Here is a 22,976-nt window from a genome sequence, read left to right as displayed (position 1 = left end):
CTCTAATTGCGTGAATGGCTTAGACTTAGAGTTTAAAGGTTTCTTAAATAATATATCTATTTATATCTGCATTAAAATAAATATCACTACAACTCAAATAATTAAATAAAGAGACTGATGTTATTTGTATGCATATAGTGAGTGATTAGAGTTTAAAACAGAGAAAAAACTCAAGTATTGTCAGAGGCCTGCCACGCCCTTCAACGCTCAGCAAAGCACGGTATGCTATGAATTTTGACCTTATTTAAAACACTAGATAGAAAATTAAATTAGAGAAAGACTTTGTCATGATTCCAACATTTTGTTTTGTTGTTTCCTGTCTTAGGTAACAGATAAATAATTTCCTAATATGCTCTGTTTCTGGTGGAGGGAGACGGGAGGCGCTCTTTCAATAGTACCGCAGCTATTTTGCTCATTTTAGTCACTTTTTATTTGTATACAAAAGTTAGTTTTTCGATGTAAATTCCATATATTGTAACTCCTTTTTTGTTTTGAAATTAAAGCTACTCCCTGAATTTGATTATTTTTGGGATTTTTACATAATCTCCTAAGCGTTCCTGATATTTTTGCGGAAAATATATTGTGTTTTCGATCCAATACAAAACACATCTATTGGCTATTTAGAAAGATAGATAAATCACTAATTCTAATAGCCGGACTTATCATTGGACAGCTGTTGATATTTTGGTTTTTGACAACTGAGATACCCCGTAGTCAACTTAATCTTAGCAAAGCGGGAAGGAGATTGACAATAAGTCACAGGGTCAGTTTCTTTAGATTTTCACTTTGTCTAAAAACAAGTACATTTTAACATTCGGAACAAGGAAATAGCAAATAATGTACTAATTGGAGGTATGTTTGGTACTTGTGTATTATTCAGAACACACTCAATAAGTGAAGTTAGGTTCTTTCGTGAAACAAACTGCGATGCGAAAAGCCGGTTTCATAGCCACAAAGACAGAACTCAATTTAGTTTGCTACGCGTAGTGATAGAAGATTCCCTACGTACCGTACACAAGTACGGAGATACATATGGTACACAAGTACCGTAAGTATCTCCAACGAATTTTGAAATTTAATAAGAACGATTTTCGAAGCTCAGCCAATGGGAATGATGCTTTCAGAGGTGTGCGCTCATCAATGTTTGCGCTGTGAACTGTGAATCAACCAACAATTTTGTTCATTTCTCAAGGAGCTTTTGAGAGAGATATTCTAGTGTACTGTTGCTTTAGAAATTTACATGAGGTTGTTTTGAGTTACTCTATGATTGTAAGTCATATGAAGGTAAGTAAAATTTCAATGTTTTCAATATGACAGTATCAACAAGTGAGACAAAACAGCAGGCCTGCTATTGTAGTGGACCAATAAGAAAAAAAACGACGGCAAAATGTGAGCTTCAGAAGAAAACTAACTGCAGTCAACATCCTATCTATTGGGCATATTTTTAAGGGCATTTAATCTTTCAATGGTTTTCTTTTTATAAGAAGTAAGCGTGCAGATACATTATATAAATCATCGTTATATGTTTTTATAATGTACCTGACAAAAAAGGACAATGTTTTTACAATGTTATAATTTAATATCTTTATGATGTACCGAAAATGTTTATGACGTACCGACATGATGTACCAACACTGTTTGATGTACCGACAATGTTATATGTTTTTATAATGTACCCGACAAAAAACGACAAATTTAGCTGTTGAAAAGTTAGTTTGCAAATAAAGTATCATTCGATTTTCTTTAATACAGAATTCGTCTTTGCAGAAAATGACCTTTAGTCAGACTCTTATATAAAAAGAAGCATAAAAGGTTTTAACTGGAACTGTTGTTTTTTCGAAATATTGACTAATACTCTGTAGAAACTAAAACACCTAGTTGGAAATTTCAGTTTGGAATATAGTTCGAAAAACCATGATGTGACATTTATCAATATGACAATATTGACTAATCAATATGACAAATATGACATTTGTTTCAAACCTATTTCGTCCCTTGTATTATGAAGTAAACACGCTTTTGTGAACGCGCGAAATTGATGGCAGACTCTTAACCCTCCCCATCCATATCTTGTTTTTATAAAAGGTGTGAGCCCATGCTTTTGGGCAATTTGATGTATCACGGTGCCGTGTCTACAGATTCAGGTTATAAATTCCAAATAGAACATTGGAAAATGTTCAATTTCGTTCCAAGTGCTCTAAACTGGAAACTATGCTGTGAAACAGCATAGTTTCCAGTTTAGAGCACGTAGAAATAGTAATTCTAGAAGCGCATCCATTTCTGGTTGACCCTCCTCTTCCATGGGGCAAACTAAAAATGCGTAAAATGGGCTTGCCTACAGGTAACATTACCTATAGAGCGAAGCGTATTAGTCCATGAGCCCCACGGGCAAAAGGCGAGGTCTTTATCCTATATTTATTTAATAAGCCTCATTTAAGGTTTTTTTTTTTTTTTTTTTTTTTTTTTTTTTTTTTTTTTTTTTTTTTTTTTTTTAGATTTATCACTCTTTGTTGGATAAATATAGAACATAGACCTCGCCCCGCTGCCCGCGGGGCTCATGGATTAATACACTTCGCTCTACAGGTAATGTTACCTGTAAGTAGGCCTAAGCCCATTTTATACATTTTTAGTTTGCCCCATGGAGGAGGAGGGTCAACCAGAAATGGATGCGCTTCTCTAATAATGACAAGGAAACAATATGTGATGGTCAGAATCTTAATATAGGTAGTAATACGCACTTTAGAGCACTTGGAGCGAAAGTAAACATTTACCAGAATATTTTATCTAGACCCGTTCCTTGATTGAGGTAACTCGACTAAACGAAAATTGCGAAAATTGCAGAAATTTTTCCAAAGAAACATTAAGAAAAAAACTTCTATGAGAACAGAGTTATATTTTTTTCAAAATTATGACATTCTACATACATTTTTAGGTACTCCTGTATTATTCAGAACACACTCGAGAAGTTTGCTGATTGTACGATCTATGAAAACCGGTTTAATAGCCACATGGACAAATAACAGGTGACATTAGGTTACTTTAACCCCACACCCCATAAGATCCAAATACATGGCCCGAATCTATATATATATAAATAAGTTGTCTGTGTGTCTGTCGAGTGACGTCATGTTTGTGTGTCGACTGACGTCATGTTTGTCGACTGACGAAATTACAGACCGGGACATCGGGACACATATGACAACCGGGACATAGGGAATTTAAATGACGACCGGGACACTCAAAGAGAAAGCGACCGAGACACAAGGAATGTTCGATTAGCAATCACCATCAACAAAGCACCGGGACACAAATGACGACCGGGACAAAAATGACGACCGGGACACCGGGACACAGGGAATATAAATGACGACCGCGACACTCAAAGAGAAATTACAGACTGGGACACCGGGACACAAATGACGACCGGGTCACAGGGAAACAACCACAACGGGGACGCCGGGGGGCACAGGGGGATATATAAATGACGACGGGGACACAGGGAATATTCGATTAGCAATCACCATCAACAAAGCTCAAGGGCAATCATTAGAATAATGAGGTATAGATCTGAATATAGATTGTTTTTCCCATGGACAATTATATGTTGCATGTTCAAGAGTCGGTAAACCTGACAATCTATTTATATGCACAGACAATGGGACAGCCAAGAATGTTGTATATTCGCAAGTTTTACGTAGTTAAAAATATATATATATATATATATATATTATATATATATATATATATATATATATATATATATATATATATATATATATATATATATATATATCTATCTATATTTACAGGTGGGACACAGGGACACAACTACAATGGCGCGTAACTAATATGGCGCCTAACGACTTACGCGCGCGGGGGGCTTGGGAGGGCGCGAAGCGCCACCCCAACAGCTTGTATTATTATATAAACTAAAGTATTATATTTTCATAATATTTCATTAGGATTAACCTAACTTTACTTCTTGAGTGCGTTCTGAATAATACAGGAGTACCTATTTTTAGTCTTTCAGGGGATGGGGGGCTAATTTTACTTCTCCCTATGGGTATTGTTGGTACCGTGAAGTTGCAGGTACCATTTCATTAAGTCAGAGTTGTAGTGCAATTTCAGACTCCTTAAATACATTCTCCTAAGAAAGAAAAAAAAACAGTTTGTGGGGTTTTATCATTCTTACGACTCCAGAGGATAGTTAAGAAATAGTCAAATTATATGGATAATAAAGATTATGTAATATATATAAGAGGTTAGGGCGTCTTATTCATTCCCTAGAAAAGGATTCCGGAACGTGTTCCCTTGGAAGATCCATCTCTAGGAATAGTAATTACCAATATGGGCGTTAAATTATGAAAATGGACTTCCTACAGGGAGGCACATCACGGACTTTTCCTTTGAGGGGCACATCCCCCACAAGAGGGGGAGACTGAGAAAGTTTGAAAAAACACACAAAAAGCAGGAAAAATATGGGAAATCCTGTACAAATCTTGATTTTTTGTTGTTGTGCTGTGCTATAGCTCTCTTCTCCCTGAATGTTTCAGGTAATAATTTTCTTCCATTCACTGTTCTTTTACATTCTTTAGTGAGCAATGGTGATACGCTCTCTCAAACAAAGAGCAGACATGGAAAGAAACATGCTACAACAATCAGAAACACGTAGCCAATCAAACTGGGACAACAGAGTGGTAGATTCGATAAAGATGGTTAGTGACGTACAAACGGAGGGTAAGGTAAGAGTTGAATATGAATTGCTTGAACTGTGGGTGCTGTGGTGAAGATATTTCTGTAAATGATACTTTGGTATCAGCATTGTCACCATTTTGTGTTCTCAAGAAAACAGTTACCGATTTAACTATATTTATACTCACTATTTTCTTCTGCTGTTTCTTGACCAATGCAACAGAAAAGAGATTGTATTTTCATCAGTAGTTATCTATTTTCCTGATTTTTTTTATGGTTCTTCTGCTTTTTATTATATATATATATATATATATATATATATATATATATATATATATATATATATATATATATATATATATATATATATATATATATATATATATCAAATATTGATCGAACACTTAAAAAGAGAAAAAAAGATACAAAAACACTTGCTAAATAATTTAGCCTATAAATCATCTAGAGCCAGAACTGTTACTAAAAATCGGAAATAAATTGTGGCCTAAAAGGATAATTTTCCCCTTGTCTTCAAGTGTTTTATATTTTTTCTTTATACAGACTACAGGATCCTTCACTGTAAGCGATATACATATATATATATATATATATATATATATATATATATATATATATATATATATATATATATATATATATATATATATATATATATATAAAAATAAGTTGTCTGTCTGTGTGTCTGTCTGTGGATCAGGTGACGTCATGTTTCTGTGTTGACTGACGTCATGAAATTAGTTGTCGTCATTTTTGCTTTGACGGTGACGTCATTCAAGATATTTAAGACATATGTTCACGTAGAAATCTATTAATGTTTAAGTTTACAATGACTGATGAACTTACCATGGCAAAAGCCGATGAAGATGCTCAAAGAGTCTATGCCAAAAAACTTGCTGCTGATAGAGAAAGTCAGAAAAGAAAGCGTGCCGAGGAATCAAAAGAACAGCAAGGAAACAGGCTTGAGGCTGATAGAGAAAGAAAGAACAGAAAGCGTGCCGAGGAATCAAAAGAACAGCAAGGAAACAGGCTTGAGGCTGATAGAGAAAGAAAGAACAGAAAGCGTGCCGAGGAATCAAAAGAACAGCAAGGAAACAGGCTTGAGGCTGATAGAGAAAGAAAGAACAGAAAGCGTGCCGAGGAACTACCAGAGCAACGCGGAAGCAGACTTGCTGCTAAAAGAGAAAGTGAAAAAAGAAGGCGTGCCGAGGAATTACAAGAACAGCAAGAAATCAGGCTTGCTGCTGATAGAGAAAGTAAGAAAAGAAAGCGTGCCGAGGAATCACAAGAACAGCAAGAAATCAGGCTTGCTGCTGATAGAGAAAGTAAGAAAAGAAAGCGTGCCGAGGAATCAGAGCAACCTGAAAGTTATCGCCTGGCATTCAGGTACAACCCAGTCGATGATTATAGCTTGAGTAGATGTGTTCAAATCGGGACAATGTCTAAAATTTGTCCCTATTGCAAGGCCTTGAAATTCAATGGTGAAACAATGGGAATGTGTTGCGCCTCAGGAAAAGTTAAACTTCCTCTATTGGCTGCACCACCAGAGCCATTGAAGACGAATGAATGCTTGCCTGAAAAATTCTAATTTATGGGCACACGTAAAAATATTAAAATTAACTACAAATATGCGTGTCCGATTGCAAAACGATGACTCTGGTCAAACATTTTCAGATCAATTGCTGACAATTGGAAACGGAAAGCTCCCAGTAGACTCAATTTCAGGACGTATACAACTACCTGCTGATTTCTGTAATTTAGTGACGTCCAAAAATGAATTGATTGAAAAAGTATTTCCGAATATTCTAAAAAATTATAAAAATAATAAATGGCTAAGTGAAAGAGCGATTCTCGCACCCAAAAATATAGACGTCCACGAAATCAACAATATTGTTTTGACCAAGATTCGAGACCAGGCAGTCCTTTACAAGTCAGTCGACACAGTTTTGGAACCAAATGAAGCGGTTAATTATCCATCTGAATTTTTAAATTCCATAGATCTTTCAGGGTTTCCACCACACGTGCTACAACTAAAAATAGGCGTACCAATAATACTTTTAAGAAATATAAACCCACCAAAGCTTTGCAATGGCACTCGACTTGCCGTAAAAAAAACAATGGAAAACCTAATAGAGGCCACAATCTTGACAGGGCCTTTTGAAGGTGAGGCTGTTCTTATTCCTCGCATTCCCATGATTCCAACGGATCTGCCTTTTCAATTTAAAAGATTGCAATTCCCAATTCGATTAGCATTTGCAATCACCATTAACAAAGCTCAAGGTCAATCATTAGAAAAATGTGGTATAGATCTTAATACTGATTGTTTTTCCCATGGACAATTGTACGTTGCATGTTCGAGGGTCGGTAAACCTGACAATCTATTTATATGCAGCGACAATTGGACAGCGAAGAATGTTGTATATTCGCAAGTTTTACGCAGTTAATTTGTATTGTATCTATCTATCTATCTATCTATATAAAAACGAGTTGTGTGTATGCATGTTTGTTTGTTTGTTAAAAGAGCGTTTGCATATGATGTCATTATTAGTACATACGGCTTTGTATATGCAGAGACAATGGGAAAGCCAAGAATGTTGTATATTCGCAATTTTTACGTAGTTTAACTCCTGCAGACGAAATGAATGCTTGCCTAAAAAATTCTAATTTATGGGCACACGTAAAAATATTAAAATTAACTACAAATATGCGTGTCCGATTGCAAAACGATGACTCTGGTTAAACAGTAGACTCAATTTCAGGACGTATACAACTACCTGCTGATTTCTGTAATTTAGTGACGTCCAAAAATAAATTGATTGAAAAAGTATTTCCGAATATTCTAAAAAATTATAAAAATAATAAATGGCTAAGTGAAAGAGCGATTCTCGCACCCAAAAATATAGACGTCCACGAAATCAACAATATTGTTTTGACCAAGATTCGAGACCAGGCAGTCCTTTACAAGTCAGTCGACACAGTTTTGGAACCAAATGAAGCGGTTAATTATCCATCTGAATTTTTAAATTCCATAGATCCTTCAGGGTTTCCACCACACGTGCTACAACTAAAAATAGGCGTACCAATAATACTTTTAAGAAATATCAACCCACCAAAGCTTTGCAATGGCACGCGACTTGCCGTAAAAAAAAACAATGGAAAACCTAATAGAGGCCACAATCTTGACAGGGCCTTATGAGGGTGAGGCTGTTCTTATTCCTCGCATTCCCATGATTCCAACGGATCTGCTTTTTCAATTTAAAAGATTGCAATTCCCAATTCGATTAGTATTTGCAATCACCATTAACAAAGCTCAAGGTCAATCATTAGAAAAATGTGGTATAGATCTTAATACTGATTGTTTTTCCCATGGACAATTGTACGTTGCATGTTCGAGGGTCGGTAAACCTGACAATGTATTTATATGCAGCGACAATTGGACAGCGAAGAATGTTGTATATTCGCAAGTTTTACGCAGTTAATTTGTATTGTATCTATCTATCTATCTATCTATATAAAAACGAGTTGTGTGGATGCATGTTTGTTTGTTTGTAAAAAGAGCGTTTGCATATGACGTCATTATTAGTACATACGGCTTTGTATATGCACAGACAATGGGAAAGCCTAGAATGTTGTTTATTCGCAATTTTTACGTAGTTTGAAACACATATATAAATCTATCTATATTCACAGGTGGGACACAGGGACACAACTACAATGGCGCATAACTAATATGGCGCGTAACGACTTACGCGCGCGGGGGGGCTTGGGGGGGCGCGAAGCGCCCCACCAACTAGGTGTTGGGGTGGCGCGAAGCGCCACCCCAACAGCTAGTATATACATATAAAGTAAGTTGTCTGTGTGTGTGTGTGTCGAGTGACGTAATATTTGTGTGTCGACTGACGTCATGTTTGTCGAGTGACGAAATTAAAGACCGGGACATCGGGACACAAATGTCACCATCAACAAAGCTCAAGGGCAATCATTAGAATAATCAGGTATAGATCTGAATACAGATTGTTTTTCCCATGGACAATTATATGTTGCATGTTCAAGAGTCGGTAAACCTGACAATCTATTTATATGCACAGACAATGGGACAGTCAAGAATGTTGTATATTCGCAAGTTTTACGTAGTTAAAAATATATTTATATCTATCTATATTCACAGGTGGGACACAGGGACACAACTACAATGGCGCGTAACCAATATGGCGCGTAACGACTTACGCGCGCGGGGGGGGGGGCTGCGAAGCGCCCCCACCAACTAGGTGTAGGGGTGGCGCGAAGCGCCACCTCAACAGCTAATATATATATATATATATATATATATATATATATATATATATATATATATATATATATATATATATATATATATATATATATATATACCAGTAACGAACTATTAGCGCTAAGATGTACCTACTTTCAAAACAACCTCGGTCACTAACATTAGAATCTTTGAATTTTGATTTAATGGTTAACACATAATTTACTCATTCTTCGCTAAATGGATGCTTTTGATTTCGTCATGACTTCGTCATGATCACATTTAAAATGGTAATTTTTTAATCTGATTTCGAGATATATCTCTTTATATCCTAGGCTGTAGAGCATTCCATTGGCTCAGATCAAAAAGGGTTTTAGATTCTATCAGGGACATATTGAGTTTGGGGTTAGGGACACAAGTAAAAGGTTTTTGGTGGAAAAGAATAGAGCTAAATCAAAAGAAACTATCTGTATACGGGTTATCAAATACCGTACCTACAATACATCAAGAGTAGGAATAAATGGTCATTATATAGTCATTTTTTAAAATATTGTTTAAGCTTGACATATCATTTTTTTTATTGCGTTGTTGACGTTATATAAATGAGAAAACAGAGCTCACAAGGATGGTTTTTTGAAATCGATTGTCGAATAGTTTTGGAACTTTGAGACTGGGTAAAGGATTTTGTTTTTCTGTGCATAAGCAGACCGATGACTAAGGCCTCTTTAAGTCCATATAATATTTCTTTGGTAGAGGATGGGGGTATGCTCTGGACGCCTTCAAAACAAAAATTTATTGAAGACATTGATCTGAAACAAAATTCTTCACTTGTCTTTGATCTAATTGAATTTTTCTGAACTCTTATTAATTTTTTGGGCTTAGAATTTTTGAACTTCTGAGTCCAAAATTCTGAGTCCAAAAAATTCTAAGTAAAAAATTATGTGTCGTAATAAAGGGATTTTACAAAATATAGGGAGGGGTGCAAAATACTTAGGGGCTTACATGCTTTCTTCCACACCCCAATTGACGCCACTGGTTAAGAGTACAGAAAAAACTTGTATGAAAAAATTGCTACTTGTAAGCAGTACGTACTTGGGAGGTAGAGGTGGGATTTACTCCCTTTTCCCCGCATCGAACGGTTATATGTTTTAACAGCCCAATTAACAATCTAAAGAGTCTCCCTGATGGTTCTTGAAGGATGTTATAAAAGTAGTTTTTGTTGATAAATTTATGTATCTCAATATATCAGAGTGTGTTTTATTATGGTTGCGTTTTTTCAAGACAGACAAAAGTAGACACGTACAGTAGTAGCACGCTGGAAAATATATTGAATTAGAACTATCTTGAGGCATCAACTCTTTAAAATTGTCAAAAATGGACTTGGTCGGCTATAATAATTATTTAAAGTTTAATTTCCAACATTTTCGCTTTCTCTTCTCATGTAAGTTTCACAACCTTTCGTACCTTTTCGGTACGAAAGGTACACAATTTCGTACCTTTTGGCCTTACTTCATTAATATTTTAGCTGGTCATCCCATTTCAAATTCAGAAGCTTCGCAGATGATGTCCTTTTAAAGTAATTTTTTTGCTACCTTTGATAAATCGGTACTTTATAACTTCTGCCGATAAACCGGTATTATGATAGTATCCAAATGTCATGTAGCTTTTATTCGAGTGAAGTTTTTTTCGCTTTTGAAACCCAAAACCTGACACAAAATCCATAAAAACTGCCACGAAAAGCCATATCAGAATACCGGGCTTATTTAAATTTGTATCTCTTAAGCCCCAGTGTAATCAGCCTTGAGTAATATCAAGTTACTTATTTTTTTCTACAATCGATTTCATGTACTTTTTTGTACTTGGGTTTTGTACGCACAACTCTTTTCCCCATGTTTTATGTTCGATCTTGAGCAAGAACATTTCTCGGTCTAACGTATCATTTTGGAATTACCTGGATACCATGTGTTATAACTCTAATGGTAAACCAAATTTTTGTTGTTGGTGGTTTTTTTCGCGTTCCGGTAAAGTTGACTTTTGGGACGCTCTGTGCACTACACATCAAGAAATTCAATTCTTTCAATTTTTATAATATTTAGTTGAAATGAGCTCCCAGTCAATGGTATATTCCAGGGTGTGTGGGTATATGGGGAAGAGGTGTGCTATGATATGGATCACCTTATGGAAAATTCAACTGCACTTCTGTAGGTTCCAGTTCCATGGACACGGACAGGGGAGTGAGGTGCTGATAGGTGATTTCCTCCCTTTTGAAGCTCACAAATCTATGGATGGATAGATAAGCGTATTGTAAGACTCATGCATTGTTTTTTAAACAAACATAGCATTACTTTCTTTAACAAAAGATTCAGTTGTGAAACTTTAACCTGGTGACCACTTGTCGTATGCATTCATTTTCTACAGTTTATGTTCTGCCAAGGGCGTGTCAATGATTTTTTTTGGGGAGGGGGGTACAAAACAATTATAAAACACATCAAGAATTTGTTTATATAAATTTTTGTTACGTCATTACGAGTCAGATAAAAATTTCGGCCAGGGGGGGGTCAAACTCGATAGCCACCACGGCTTCGGCAGTGGCGTAATTTCTTCAAAATCCTAGGGAGGGGGGCAAAGTTGGAGCCAGGTTTTCCGAATTAAGTGAAAATGACAGTGGAAACTTTAAAGTAAACCATGTAGTACCAAAAAGACAAAGACTTTAAAGAAAACTGACCCGTTTCTGTAGACGCTTGAATTACGCAGGCTTATCTTAGTTTTGACAAGATTTTTGAAGAGACTGTATTTCAGCTGGAGTGGGCCAAACTGGGATGTGGGGGCAGTGGCCCCCTGTTCTATAGTAAATTACGTCCCATTGCTGCGGCCTTGTTTTCAGCTCTAGGAGCCAAAGTTGCGTAAAAATAAATTTATGTTTGTTATAATAGCCGAAATGTGTTTTTATATTTTGATGCCCGCTTCAAAAATATTATTCAGACTGAAAGAAAAAGTGATAACAATTCTCTTATGCTCCCGAGCATTGAAATTTAAAAGGTTACTGATTAAAAAAAGAAGATGCAATCCTTGTGTTAGTACAAAAAACTGGTCAAAGCATTTGGCTCATAAATCACATGTCTAAAGACAATTATTTAAGAGTGACAGAGAATTCATCTTTTTTTTCTTTTTCTTTGTACAGTTGCCATGCTATTCTTTGTGTGAGAGTTAGCCGTAAAAATACCTAAACGTTGAATGTATTAAGTTAAAAGCCAATAAATTGGTTTTAAGTTGTCATGTACTCATTAATAAAATAGGAAAACAGGAAGCTACTTCATCTAACTAACAACAATGATTGAAGCTGATTTGATGCACAGCAAGAAATAAAAAGATTTACAAAATATAGTTTTGGAATAGTTATCTGAAGGTGGTAAAACGCCTTAATAAGTTATAGGCTGGGCCAAAATTTAAGCAATGACGCTTCTAGGCCCGTAGTTATAGGCTGGGCCAAAATTTAAGCTATGACGCTTCTAGGCCCAAGCGTTATTGCCGCTCTGTATTCATACCACAGGAGGGAGGGTCAATTTTCAATAAGAAAATAACCTTAAGAAAAAGTACTACTTTCACAAAAAGTATTCGAAAAGTAGGCTACTACAGTAGCTTATGTATTATACCGCCAACAATCAAGAAGTGAAGTTAGGTTAATTCTAATAAAAATACCAAAACATAGTGAAATAATGTTACTTAAGAAATAAATTTGGGCTATATATTTGCACATCAGGGGGGGTGTAGCCTAAATTAGCCCCCCCCCTAAAATGCAAGTATATAGCTCAAGTTATATAATTCTAATTTATTCTGTCACCCACCACTTGTTTTCCACTCAGAGTAAGCTAATTGTTTCTTAATACAGACAAATAAAACCGGTTTGTTCTCAAGATTTACGCAGCGTAAACTGGAGCATTGGCGGTATTATGCACAAGTAACGTTACTACTTTGATAAAAATAAGTATTAAAATAGTACTTTGGTATTACGCCTTTGTAACCCTGATGCTAACATCACTCAATTTTTATTAAGAAAAACAATCGCTAAGTGATAATCTATTGCACCCCCTAGCGTTGTGCACACCTTGGCTCGGGCCTAGTGGGCCTATTGGTAAGTCCTGGTTTGGTTAAAGATATTCAGTCTAGTTTCACAAATCTTACAATAGAGCAAGAATAAAATTTTTAAGGGTTTTCTTGGATCCATTTCATATTTAAGCATTTAAGTATGAAAATTTTTCTGGATACTGAATCATTTTTTGTGCAGATAACGAATGGTCTCGTCTACTGCTTATATAGTTAATCCTGCAAATTTTAAGATATTCTCTCGTTTTCTAACTTTCATCCTCCAAAAACGAGGGCCGAAAAAAATATGCACAGTGGCATCAAAATATGACTATTCTCTCTTAATAGTCAGGGTTATGAACCAATTAATCTAACCCAACATTCAATAGTTAGAATCTTAAAGTATTCGTAGTTTACACGACATGTCAATGTACATTGTTTTCTCGGGGAGGGAAGGGGGCGTTTCTTACGTTTTGAGGGCCCAATTTATCAAGACATCAAATGAAAGGAACTCTTGACACTGGAATATTTGGTAGGACGGGTCATGAGTCCCCTTTTGGGTACCTCCCTCTCAGAGAGCTTCATCTCGAAAGCAAACTTTTTTTTTCTACCCGAAAATTTAGGAAGTTGAATAGCTTCAGCTCCAGTAAATTTTGGAATAACAATATTTTTACATAATCATCATTCTCGTTCATACCACGGAAATATCGTTTTTTTTTTCAACATGACTCCGTTGTCAATGAAACTAAAGTTGGTGCTTCGGTACCCGAGTCAGCTGCCTATGGATCTAAAGTCGGGATATCAACTTGCCAACTTCAGCACCCAAAAAATTTAAAGGTATCTGAAATTGGGTATGTCAATTGCTAAGGCCGGTGCTCAGGAATATTATTTATGTGATGTAAATAACATGATAGTACGTACATCTGACAAGTACCGATACAATCACTACTTGAGGAAACCGTATTGGTACGTGGACACAAGTCAATAACAGAAATCGATTTCTGCGAAACAGATATCTCTTTATGCATTACCCCGCTCCCAAAACTTATAAATGTAATACATGAACTATAACATACAATATTTATATAGGCAACAAAGTGTCCCAGGTTACTTCAACAGAGGAAAAATGTAAGAAAAAAAATCGGCCTACCCCTCGGAACCCAATTAAAAAAGAAAGCAGGAACTAAAAATCCAGTTTATTGAAAATTCTTAGGGCACTGGAATGACCAAGCTGCTATTTCGAATTTAGATGTTTTTAGGTCCAGAAACTAGCAAACTGCTATCCCGACTTGAAATTCCAAAGAGTAATGGTCTGAGTACCGAAAATTCGATTTAGTGTGAACCCTAAGTTGACAGTAAGCACTGGATGAATAGGGGTAATTTCTGTGGGATTGACAAGCATTCATCAGGGATAAAATTTAAAACATATGTAACAAAGTGGGGGAAATTTATGATCATCACACGCATAGGGAAGGGCTACCAAGCCCATAACTCTCCCCCTAAATCTCAAGCATTCTACCCTTTCACCCTTATTCAATTATAAATAATTTCCATGGGTTTTGCCCCTTTTTGGCATTGTCAACCCTTCCTCCCTCATGGAATTCTATCTCCCCTAAAGTGAGTTCTTGTGTACGCGCCTCTTCAATGTCTTGCAGCTCATCACCTACCTTTAAGTCTGAAATTGTCCTCAACTTAACTGCACACAGAAATGGGGATTCTATAATTGTTTTGCCGGGGGCTTGTTTTTCTTGTTTTTAATCTTTTTTTTATGGCTGATCTTACCTTCTCAGTTTTGATTTCGCAACGACTTCGGCAGACAGTCTTCACCAGCTTGTCAGATAAATTTTCATTATTTTGTTCTAAAAAACTAAACTACCGGTTTATGTGGCATTATGGGCTATGCAATTCTTTAACCATAAACGTATATTGGCAAGGCTTTAAAATTTTGCAAACATTTGATAAGAACCGTAATTTGGCAGTGTATCAAATTGATAATCAACCGTAACAAACTTCGAGTGATATAGTGTATGTTTAGTGAGAAATTCTCTGTCATAATAGACACATTTTGTTAACTAACAACTATTTCAAAATTGTTGCATGCTTTATAAACTATATTTTGAGTCACTCTTATAATTAAGATAATAAGCACCTTGGGATTGGTTTTCACATCCTTGAGTTAAATGAAGGAATAATAGGTTCTAGGCTTTTACTTTTATTTCGTCGTTTTTATCATCTCTTTTTCTATAAATGCAAACTGCGTTAGTCCGTATTATGAATATTATTTTTTTTGTTCTTTTCTTTAAATCAACGGTTAGTAAATTTAGTGATTTCAGTTAAATATTCTCTGGTTTTGGGCCTCATAATCATGAGGGGGAGGTAAACCATAGGAGTGTAAAAATATAAAATAGAGAGAACTTAATGTCGGAAAACCTAGAGGACAGTTCCCCCTCCCTGCTTAAGCCTAGAACACCCAATACCATCCTGCCCGCCCTTATGTGCTTCCTTGCATTAATATGTGACAATCTTCATTGCTTTATTTGTAACGCGTTCATTGTTGATACATCTTATAAAAATTATCTTTTTTAACCATTGCAAAATCCCTCTTTAAATTTACTGTAACAACAAGTTGAAATTTTGTGCCAATTTTGCGCCTAAAATTTAATTTTCATTTTTTTAAATTAGATAAGAAACAACGGACATCATTTTACTATTGCATAAGTATTAGAGGTACTTGTATGATATAACCCTTGCAGCACAAGAGTTAGGTTAATCCTAATAAAATACACCTAAGTATAGTAAAAATATAATACTTTGAAACAATTTTGGGCTATATATTTGCACATTAGGGGGGTGAGGGTAAAGTACAGCGGGTCTTCTTGCAAAATGTGTTAGCTACAATTATTCTGATATTATGAATTAAGGATTGTTTTCTGACTTCCTACTGTCCAAATACCTTACCCCTACCCCCCTAATGTACAAATATATAGCCCAAATTATATATTTTCCATCTATTCTGCAATTTCTCTTTCTCTTTTCTTACTCTAAGTTGAAAGAAACTAGCGAAAGAAACCGGTTTACAGTGCGTCAATACATGAACAACTTGAGCTGAGGGGGTATAGCATGCAAGTACTCAGATAAGTATCAGATTAACTACTATGCAGGTATATTTTAGTTAAATGTTTAATAGGTACTTCTATGATAAACCCCCAACCAATCAAGTTGTTCATTCATTGACGTATTGTAGAACCGGTTTTTTTTCGTTAGTTTCTTTCAACTTAGCGTGAGACAAGAAAAATAGAAGTGAAAGAATAGATGAAAAATATATAATTTAGGCTATATATTTCCACATTGTTTGTGGGGTGAAAGTATTTGGATAACGCGAAGTTAGAAAAAAATTCTTACTACATAATATGCAGAATAATTGTACCGAACAAATTATGTATGCAAACCCGCTATACCTTACCTTCACCCGCTCTCCTAATGTGTAAATATATAGCCCAAATTTGTTTCTAGCGTATTATTTTTTTTTAAATCTTACTCTGGTATATTTCATTAAAATTGAGCGTCAGAGAAACGTAGGGGGTATATCATACGATTACCGTACTAGAATAAGAGTATGTTTTGTAGAAATTTAGAAATCCCAATTTTTTTTTTTACCAAATATTAGTTTCACCAGTTCAAATTAAGCTTAGTCTGTCTATTACTAACTCATAAAAAATGCCACTTCTTTCAATTTTGTTTCAGTGCTGAATTGTCAGCTAGAAGGCAACATTTTTATTAAAAACATATCCGTCTCTTATACTTGAGCTGGTGCATAGAGTATAGGCAACTTAGAAGAGTGGGGATTGGCGCTAGTGTCGAAGAAAATCACCAACACTAGCAATTAACATTTCCTGGCATTTATTTTTATCGTAATGATAAGGCAAAATCCATGTAATTAGTGTAATTCACAAAATACCGTAATGATAGGTTTCTTATCTCAGTTTCTGAAAAAAAAAGAATTACGAAGCTTAATAAAAAATGCCAAAAACGCCAAACACTAGATGGTGTTGGAAATTTTTTCACACTGGTGCCAGTTTCCACTCTTTTAAGTTACCCATACTCTTTGAGCTGGTTTGTAAAATTTAGAGTTTAGGAACAACAGGTAGCGGGCAAATTAAATTTATGATGAAAGGCTCTACATGTGCAATAAAAAGTTTCAGGACTTAAAATTTAACCACTTTGGGAGCCTTTCTTGTATATCAAACAGTTCACGGTAACCAACTGTAATTAAGGAGCGACCCGGCTCAATATTAACCAAAACTCTAAACCTACCAAACTCAAGCTACCAATAGATACATCAAAAGAATTGGATTTTTATGCTGATTTTAAAGATATAAATTTCATCAAGTTTATTCTTACCCATCAAAAGTTACAAGCTTGAGAAAATTTGCCTTTTTTCGAAAAAAAGTGGAAAAACCCCATAAAAGTCATGGAATCTTAAGGAAAATCACACCATCAGATTCAGCGTATTAATAAGAAATTAATCCATGAGTGAAAAATTGGTTGCTGGAGCCTCTCCGGGAGAAGTTGCAGTGGATGCAGCCTCTATCGTCATAAGAGAAAAAGAAATGGAGAAAAATGAAAATAGAACGTTATTGAATTATTAAATTAAAATGGACTAAATCAATTAAACATAACCTAACTCATTAAATAAATTTAAGATATAGTTAAGTCAAAGTGCCAAGATAGATAGAATCTATCGATGGGCAACGCGTCACCACAACCATTAGCAAGATCGGCACTGTTATAGACCCTGTTATAACGTTAGTAAGGGTTACAGTCACGGAAGTTCTTAAAACTTATGCAAGGGATGGGCCGGTTTCAAAGAGATTTAGAATTCTCTTAACAAGACTTCTAATCAAGGTTTTAAAAATGCTTTAAAAGCATACATTTCAACTTTTAAAATTATTTCTTTAAAATAACACGGTGAAATCATAGCATTCTCTTAGCAAGGGATATTTATCCGCTAGCTATCAGATTAACATTTCAAAATTTTAGCCCCTGATGGGTCATTTTGATAAGAGTTGAACAGGGCATAGAGCTAATAGCTTCTTTGCGTCCATACTCTTAAATAGCACGACCTGAGAAAGTAAATTTTTTGCCTGTTGGAATATAGGCAATATGTACCGACTCTAATATGCAAATGATGTGTACCGTCTGTAATATGCAAATGAGGTGTACCCTCTGTAATATTCAAATGAGGTGTACTGTCTGTAATATGCAAATGAGATGTTTCTCATTTAATTATTATAATTAAATAGAGATCATATTTAATGATCATATTTCAATGTGATCAATTACATACTTAATTATTCTAATTAAATAGAGATCAGCTTAAAAGCTCTTGTAAGTTCTGCTAGTAGGGTTGATCGAGGAGGTGCCCAGAGAGAGCGGGGAGAAGTCTAAAATTTTGAAGGTCCAGTTTCGTAGCACAAGAAGCTAACTCCACAATTCTGTTACCGTATTTAGTGCCTTAAATTTTGTACAGTAATATGAAAATTACATTACTTGGTACCGTCTGAAGAAGCCTGTTGTTGGTAAGGCTTGATTACAAGACCCAAACGAGAAATTTGCCATCTAAAAAGAGAGAGAGAGAGAGAGAGAGAGAAAAAGCAACAACAACAACAAACTGCGGATATCGCTTGGTAAATGGGGCCCGAAAAAGCAAACTTCAAAAACTTCACTCAGGTGTCGAACAGGTCTGGGGAACGGGCTGTAAAGATCAGGAATGCGTGTCTATTTCACTTCGTCTTCCAGGGTTGATCGTATCGAACCACTGATCCTGGAAGATCGGGATACGATCGAACAGTTATAGTCCCCTTAATGAGTGATCAAAAAAGATTGAATGGCAGCTAGCCCATCTCCCATGCCCCTTTCTTCCTCAAAAACATCCGATTAAATTTTTAGATCGCAAATTTATTCAGCATAGTTTAAAGATCCAATAACTATGGCTTTGGGGATGACAAGACCCCTGTAGTCCCTGGGAAAAGGGCTGTAAGTTACGCAGTTTGTCATTGGCTTATGTATAGTATATGTTATTGGGAAATATTCGGATTCTTCTTTCTTTTTGGGGGGGGGATTTTCTGCCTTGAAATTTCCCGCGGGGAGGAAAGTTTACGTGAGATATTTTCCTGGGAAAACTTTACACCTTTTTTTGGGAGGGAGATATTTCCTGGCTTGATTTGGAAAATGACCAGTTTTTTCAAGTTTTCAACCCTTACTCTTTATGCTAAATTTTGACTTTTTCTCACAATAGCTTAAGAACGACTGCTCAAATACAAGGGCCGAAGAATTTGAATCAGGTGTATATTTAAGAACTTTTAAGACTTTAGCGTAAAGAGCGAGCGTTGAGGAAGGCGCAGCCCTCCCTCATTTACGGATTAGTTTCTGTTTGTTTTAAATATTAATTTTACTATTTACATTTCGTTGAAAAAGCTTGTTTTTAATTTTAATATTATTGAAGAGATATATTAGGTCAATCATACACGTCAATACGAAACACATAAAATAAACAAAATACTTTTTTACTGAATATTGTTATCGTATAGCGGAGTTAATCTTCATTTTCTAGCTTCAATGACGAGCTGGCTTTGCAGTTTAGATCTAAGTCAACATTGATCATTAGAACTTTGCTTTTTTTTAAGGAAGGTGTGACTTCTCGTTCGAACTTTGTTTCATGCTCAGAAGAATCATGCTCGATATCGATAAGCTACCAAAGCTCTTTGGAAGACGAGTCACTTTCAGATCTAACCGAAATTTCTGAAGGTAATCAATTTCCCACACATTTTATAGACCATTTATATTTGTTCTACTGTTTAATCAAACAGTTCGTGGTAACGAAATGTAATTAAGGAGCCGCCCGGCTCAAAAGTAACAGAAACTTTAAAAAATGGAATTTGATATCAGTAGATATAACAAAAGAATCGAATTTTTATGCTGATTTTGAACATGTAAAGTTCATCAAGTTTAGTCTTACCTATAAAAGTTGCGAGCCTGAGAATATTTGCCTCATTTTCGAAAAAGGGGGAAATACCCACTAAAAGTCATAGAATCTCAATGAAAACCACATCATTAGATTCACCGTATCAGAGAAACCTACTGTAGAGGTTTCAAGCTCCTATCTGCAAAAGTGTGGAATATTGTATTTTTTGCCAGAAGAATGATCACGGATGCGTAATTATTTTTTTTTTCCAGGGCTGATTGTATCGACCCACTGGTTCTAGAATGTCGGGAGAGGGTTCATTCGCACGGATATTAAAAGTTCTGGAAACCAGTGTTAGTCACCAAAGTTCTGAAAAAACAGTATTAGTCACCAAAGTAATTGGAGGGCAATTAGGCCCCCTCTGACGCTCATTTTTTCCCAAAGTTTCCATATCAAAATTTGAGATGCCCATTTTGTTCAGCATAGTCGAAAAATCCAATAACTGACGACTTAATCCCAACAGTCCCGGAAAAAGGGGTGCAAGCTATGAACTTTACCCGTTGTGTACATATAGTATTGGTTATCAGGAAGTTTACAGACATTTCAGGGGGGATTTTTTCTGGTGGTGGGTGGGGGGATTCGGGGAGAGGTTGTTACGTGGAGCATCTTTCCGTGGAGGAATTTTTCGTGGACGAAGCGAATTTTCCACGAAGGGGGTGCCGGTTTCCCCAGCATTTAAAAAATAACCAGAAATTAAATAAAAAAAAATAGTTTTTTTCAGCTGAAAGTAAGAAGCAGCATTAAAAACTTGAAACGAACAGAAAGAATTACGTATATGAAGGGGTTCATCCACTCGTCAATATCTCGCTCTTTATGCTAAAGTCGTTTTAGTACTTTCAACAGAGCTATTTATTCTAATTAAATGGCCTTTGTGATTCAGGGGTCAGCGTAAAAAGCGAGGTATTGACGAGGGGGTGAACCCCCTCATATACGTAATAATGTCTGTTCGTTTTAAGTTTTAATGTTGCTCCTTACCTTCAGTTGATAAAAATTATATTTTTAGTGCTTCTTGGAAATTTCAAAAAGAACCAAGCAAAATCTTTTCATTAGTCCAGAGTCTCCATATTAAATAGGTTGGATTAGTAAGTTGGATTAGGGGAGAGGGTACCTAAGATTTGACTGGAGATGACCCCACTGGCGGATCTAGGGGACCGGGGAGACCTCGGGATTCCCAATATTTTTCTGACGCGCTCATTCTTTTTTTTCAATGTTTTTTTAAATACATTTGTTAATCAATTATTGGCACCCTTGTCACATTTGGCCCCCAATATTTTGCCTATTGACACCCTTGTTACATTTGGCCTCCCTCCTAGAATTTGCTCTAGATGGCCTCCCTCCCTCTATGGAGTAGTTATGGAGTTAATACACTAACGGTTGTGAAAGTTAGATATTTTCAAACAGTTCTTGGTAACAAACTGTAAGTAAGAAGCGACCCAGCTAAATAGTAACTGAAACTCTAAAACACGGAATTTTGATACCAATACATGCATAAAAAGAATCCGACTTTGTGCTGATTTTAAATATAAAAGTTTCACCAAGTTTATTGTTACCCATCAAAAGTTTGAGCCTGAGAAAGTTTGCCATATTTTTGAAATTAAGGGGAAACACCCCCTACAATCCATAGAAACTTAATGAAAATAGACCATAAGATTCAGCGTATCAGAGTACTTTACTGTAGAGGTTTCAAGCTCCTATCTGCAAAAATGTGGAATATTTTGCCAGAGGAAAGATCACGGATGTGTGTTTATTTGTTTTGTTGTTTATTTCCCTTGGATGATCGTATAGACTCAGTGGTCCTATAATGTCGAGAGAGGCTTATTCGAAAGGAAATTTAAAAATCTGGTGCCCTTTTTAAGTGACCAAAAATTGGAGGGCAATTAGGCCCTCTCACGCGCTCATTTTTTCCCAAAGTCACCGGATCAAAATTCTTAGATAGACCTTTTGTTCACCATAGTCAAAAGTCTAATAGCTGTGTCTTTGAGGATGACCTAATCCCCAACAGTCCACGAGGGAAGGGCTGGAATTTATGAACTTTGCACATTGTTTATATGTTTGCTTTGCCCATTGGTTATTAGGAAGTTTACAGACGTTTTCAGGGGGGACATTTTTCTGGTGCGAGGGGAGGGGGGTTTGAGGGGAGGGGTTTACGTAGTAGGATCTTTCGTTTGAGAAGTTTTTCATGGGGGAAGAAAATTTTCCATGATGGGGTGACGGTTTTTCCAGTATTATTAAAAAAACGATCAGAAATTAAATAAAAAAAACAAGTTTTTTCAACCGAAAGTAAGGAGGAACATTAAAACTTAAAACGAACAGAAATGTTCGGATTCGCCCCCTCGTCAATACCTCGCTCTTTACACTAAAGTGGTTTTAGTATTTTTTTTAAAAGAGCTATATATTCTAACTAAACGGCCTTTGTGATTCAGGGGTCATTCTTAAAGAATTGGAACAAAATTCGTACTGTAGCGCAAAGAGTGAGGTATTGAAGAGAGGGCGAATCCCCTCATATACCTAATAATTTCTGTTCGTTTTAATTTTTAATGCTGCTCCTTACTTTTTAGTTGAAAAAACTTGTTTTTTGTTTGATTGATTAAAAGCCCTCTCTTTCAAAGTAGGAGTAAAGGGGGAGGCCTTTACTCCTGAGTGTATATTTACTCCTTGCAATATCTGCAAGTTAATTCTGGTTTACAGAATATTAAAAAAAATATTTTTAATTATTGAAAAATCTTCTCAAGGCAGCAACCAACCTATACATGAGCTTAAAAATTCTTGTATCTTCTTCCCCTTCTTCAGATATAAATCTTTACTGGCAGGTCTAATAAATATAAATGAGTGTTGTACCAACAATAAAAAAATCCAGCACAATGAGGGGGTTTTAAAGAGTGAATTTTA

The 22,976-nt window shown here is 35.8% G+C and overlaps 2 protein-coding genes across 6 annotated transcripts in view; one reads left to right on the top strand and one right to left on the bottom strand.

Moving 5' to 3' along the window:
• The window catches only part of LOC136034768 (pyroglutamyl-peptidase 1-like), a 92,866-nt gene that overhangs the window by 9,564 nt on the left and 60,326 nt on the right, over positions 1–22,976 (bottom strand). The window lies entirely within an intron of this gene.
• LOC136034767 (protein male abnormal 3-like) overlaps positions 1,154–22,976 on the top strand; it is a 36,915-nt gene continuing 15,092 nt past the window's right edge. Inside the window, exons 1-3 of one of the 3 annotated variants that reach the window (XM_065716168.1) lie at positions 1,154–1,284; positions 4,596–4,742; positions 19,750–19,870. In XM_065716168.1, coding sequence (XP_065572240.1) covers positions 4,602–4,742; positions 19,750–19,870 — 262 coding nt within the window. In that variant the 5' untranslated portion in view covers positions 1,154–1,284; positions 4,596–4,601. Of the gene's footprint in view, positions 1,285–2,528; positions 3,024–4,595; positions 4,743–19,749; positions 19,871–22,976 lie in introns of those variants that run through there. The other 2 variants (XM_065716169.1, XM_065716170.1) reach the window with 2 other exon arrangements.

The sequence above is a fragment of the Artemia franciscana genome, chromosome 13 (genome assembly GCF_032884065.1).
Source record: "Artemia franciscana chromosome 13, ASM3288406v1, whole genome shotgun sequence".
Taxonomy (NCBI): domain Eukaryota; kingdom Metazoa; phylum Arthropoda; class Branchiopoda; order Anostraca; family Artemiidae; genus Artemia; species Artemia franciscana.
This window is presented reverse-complemented; position numbering and strand designations above follow the sequence as displayed.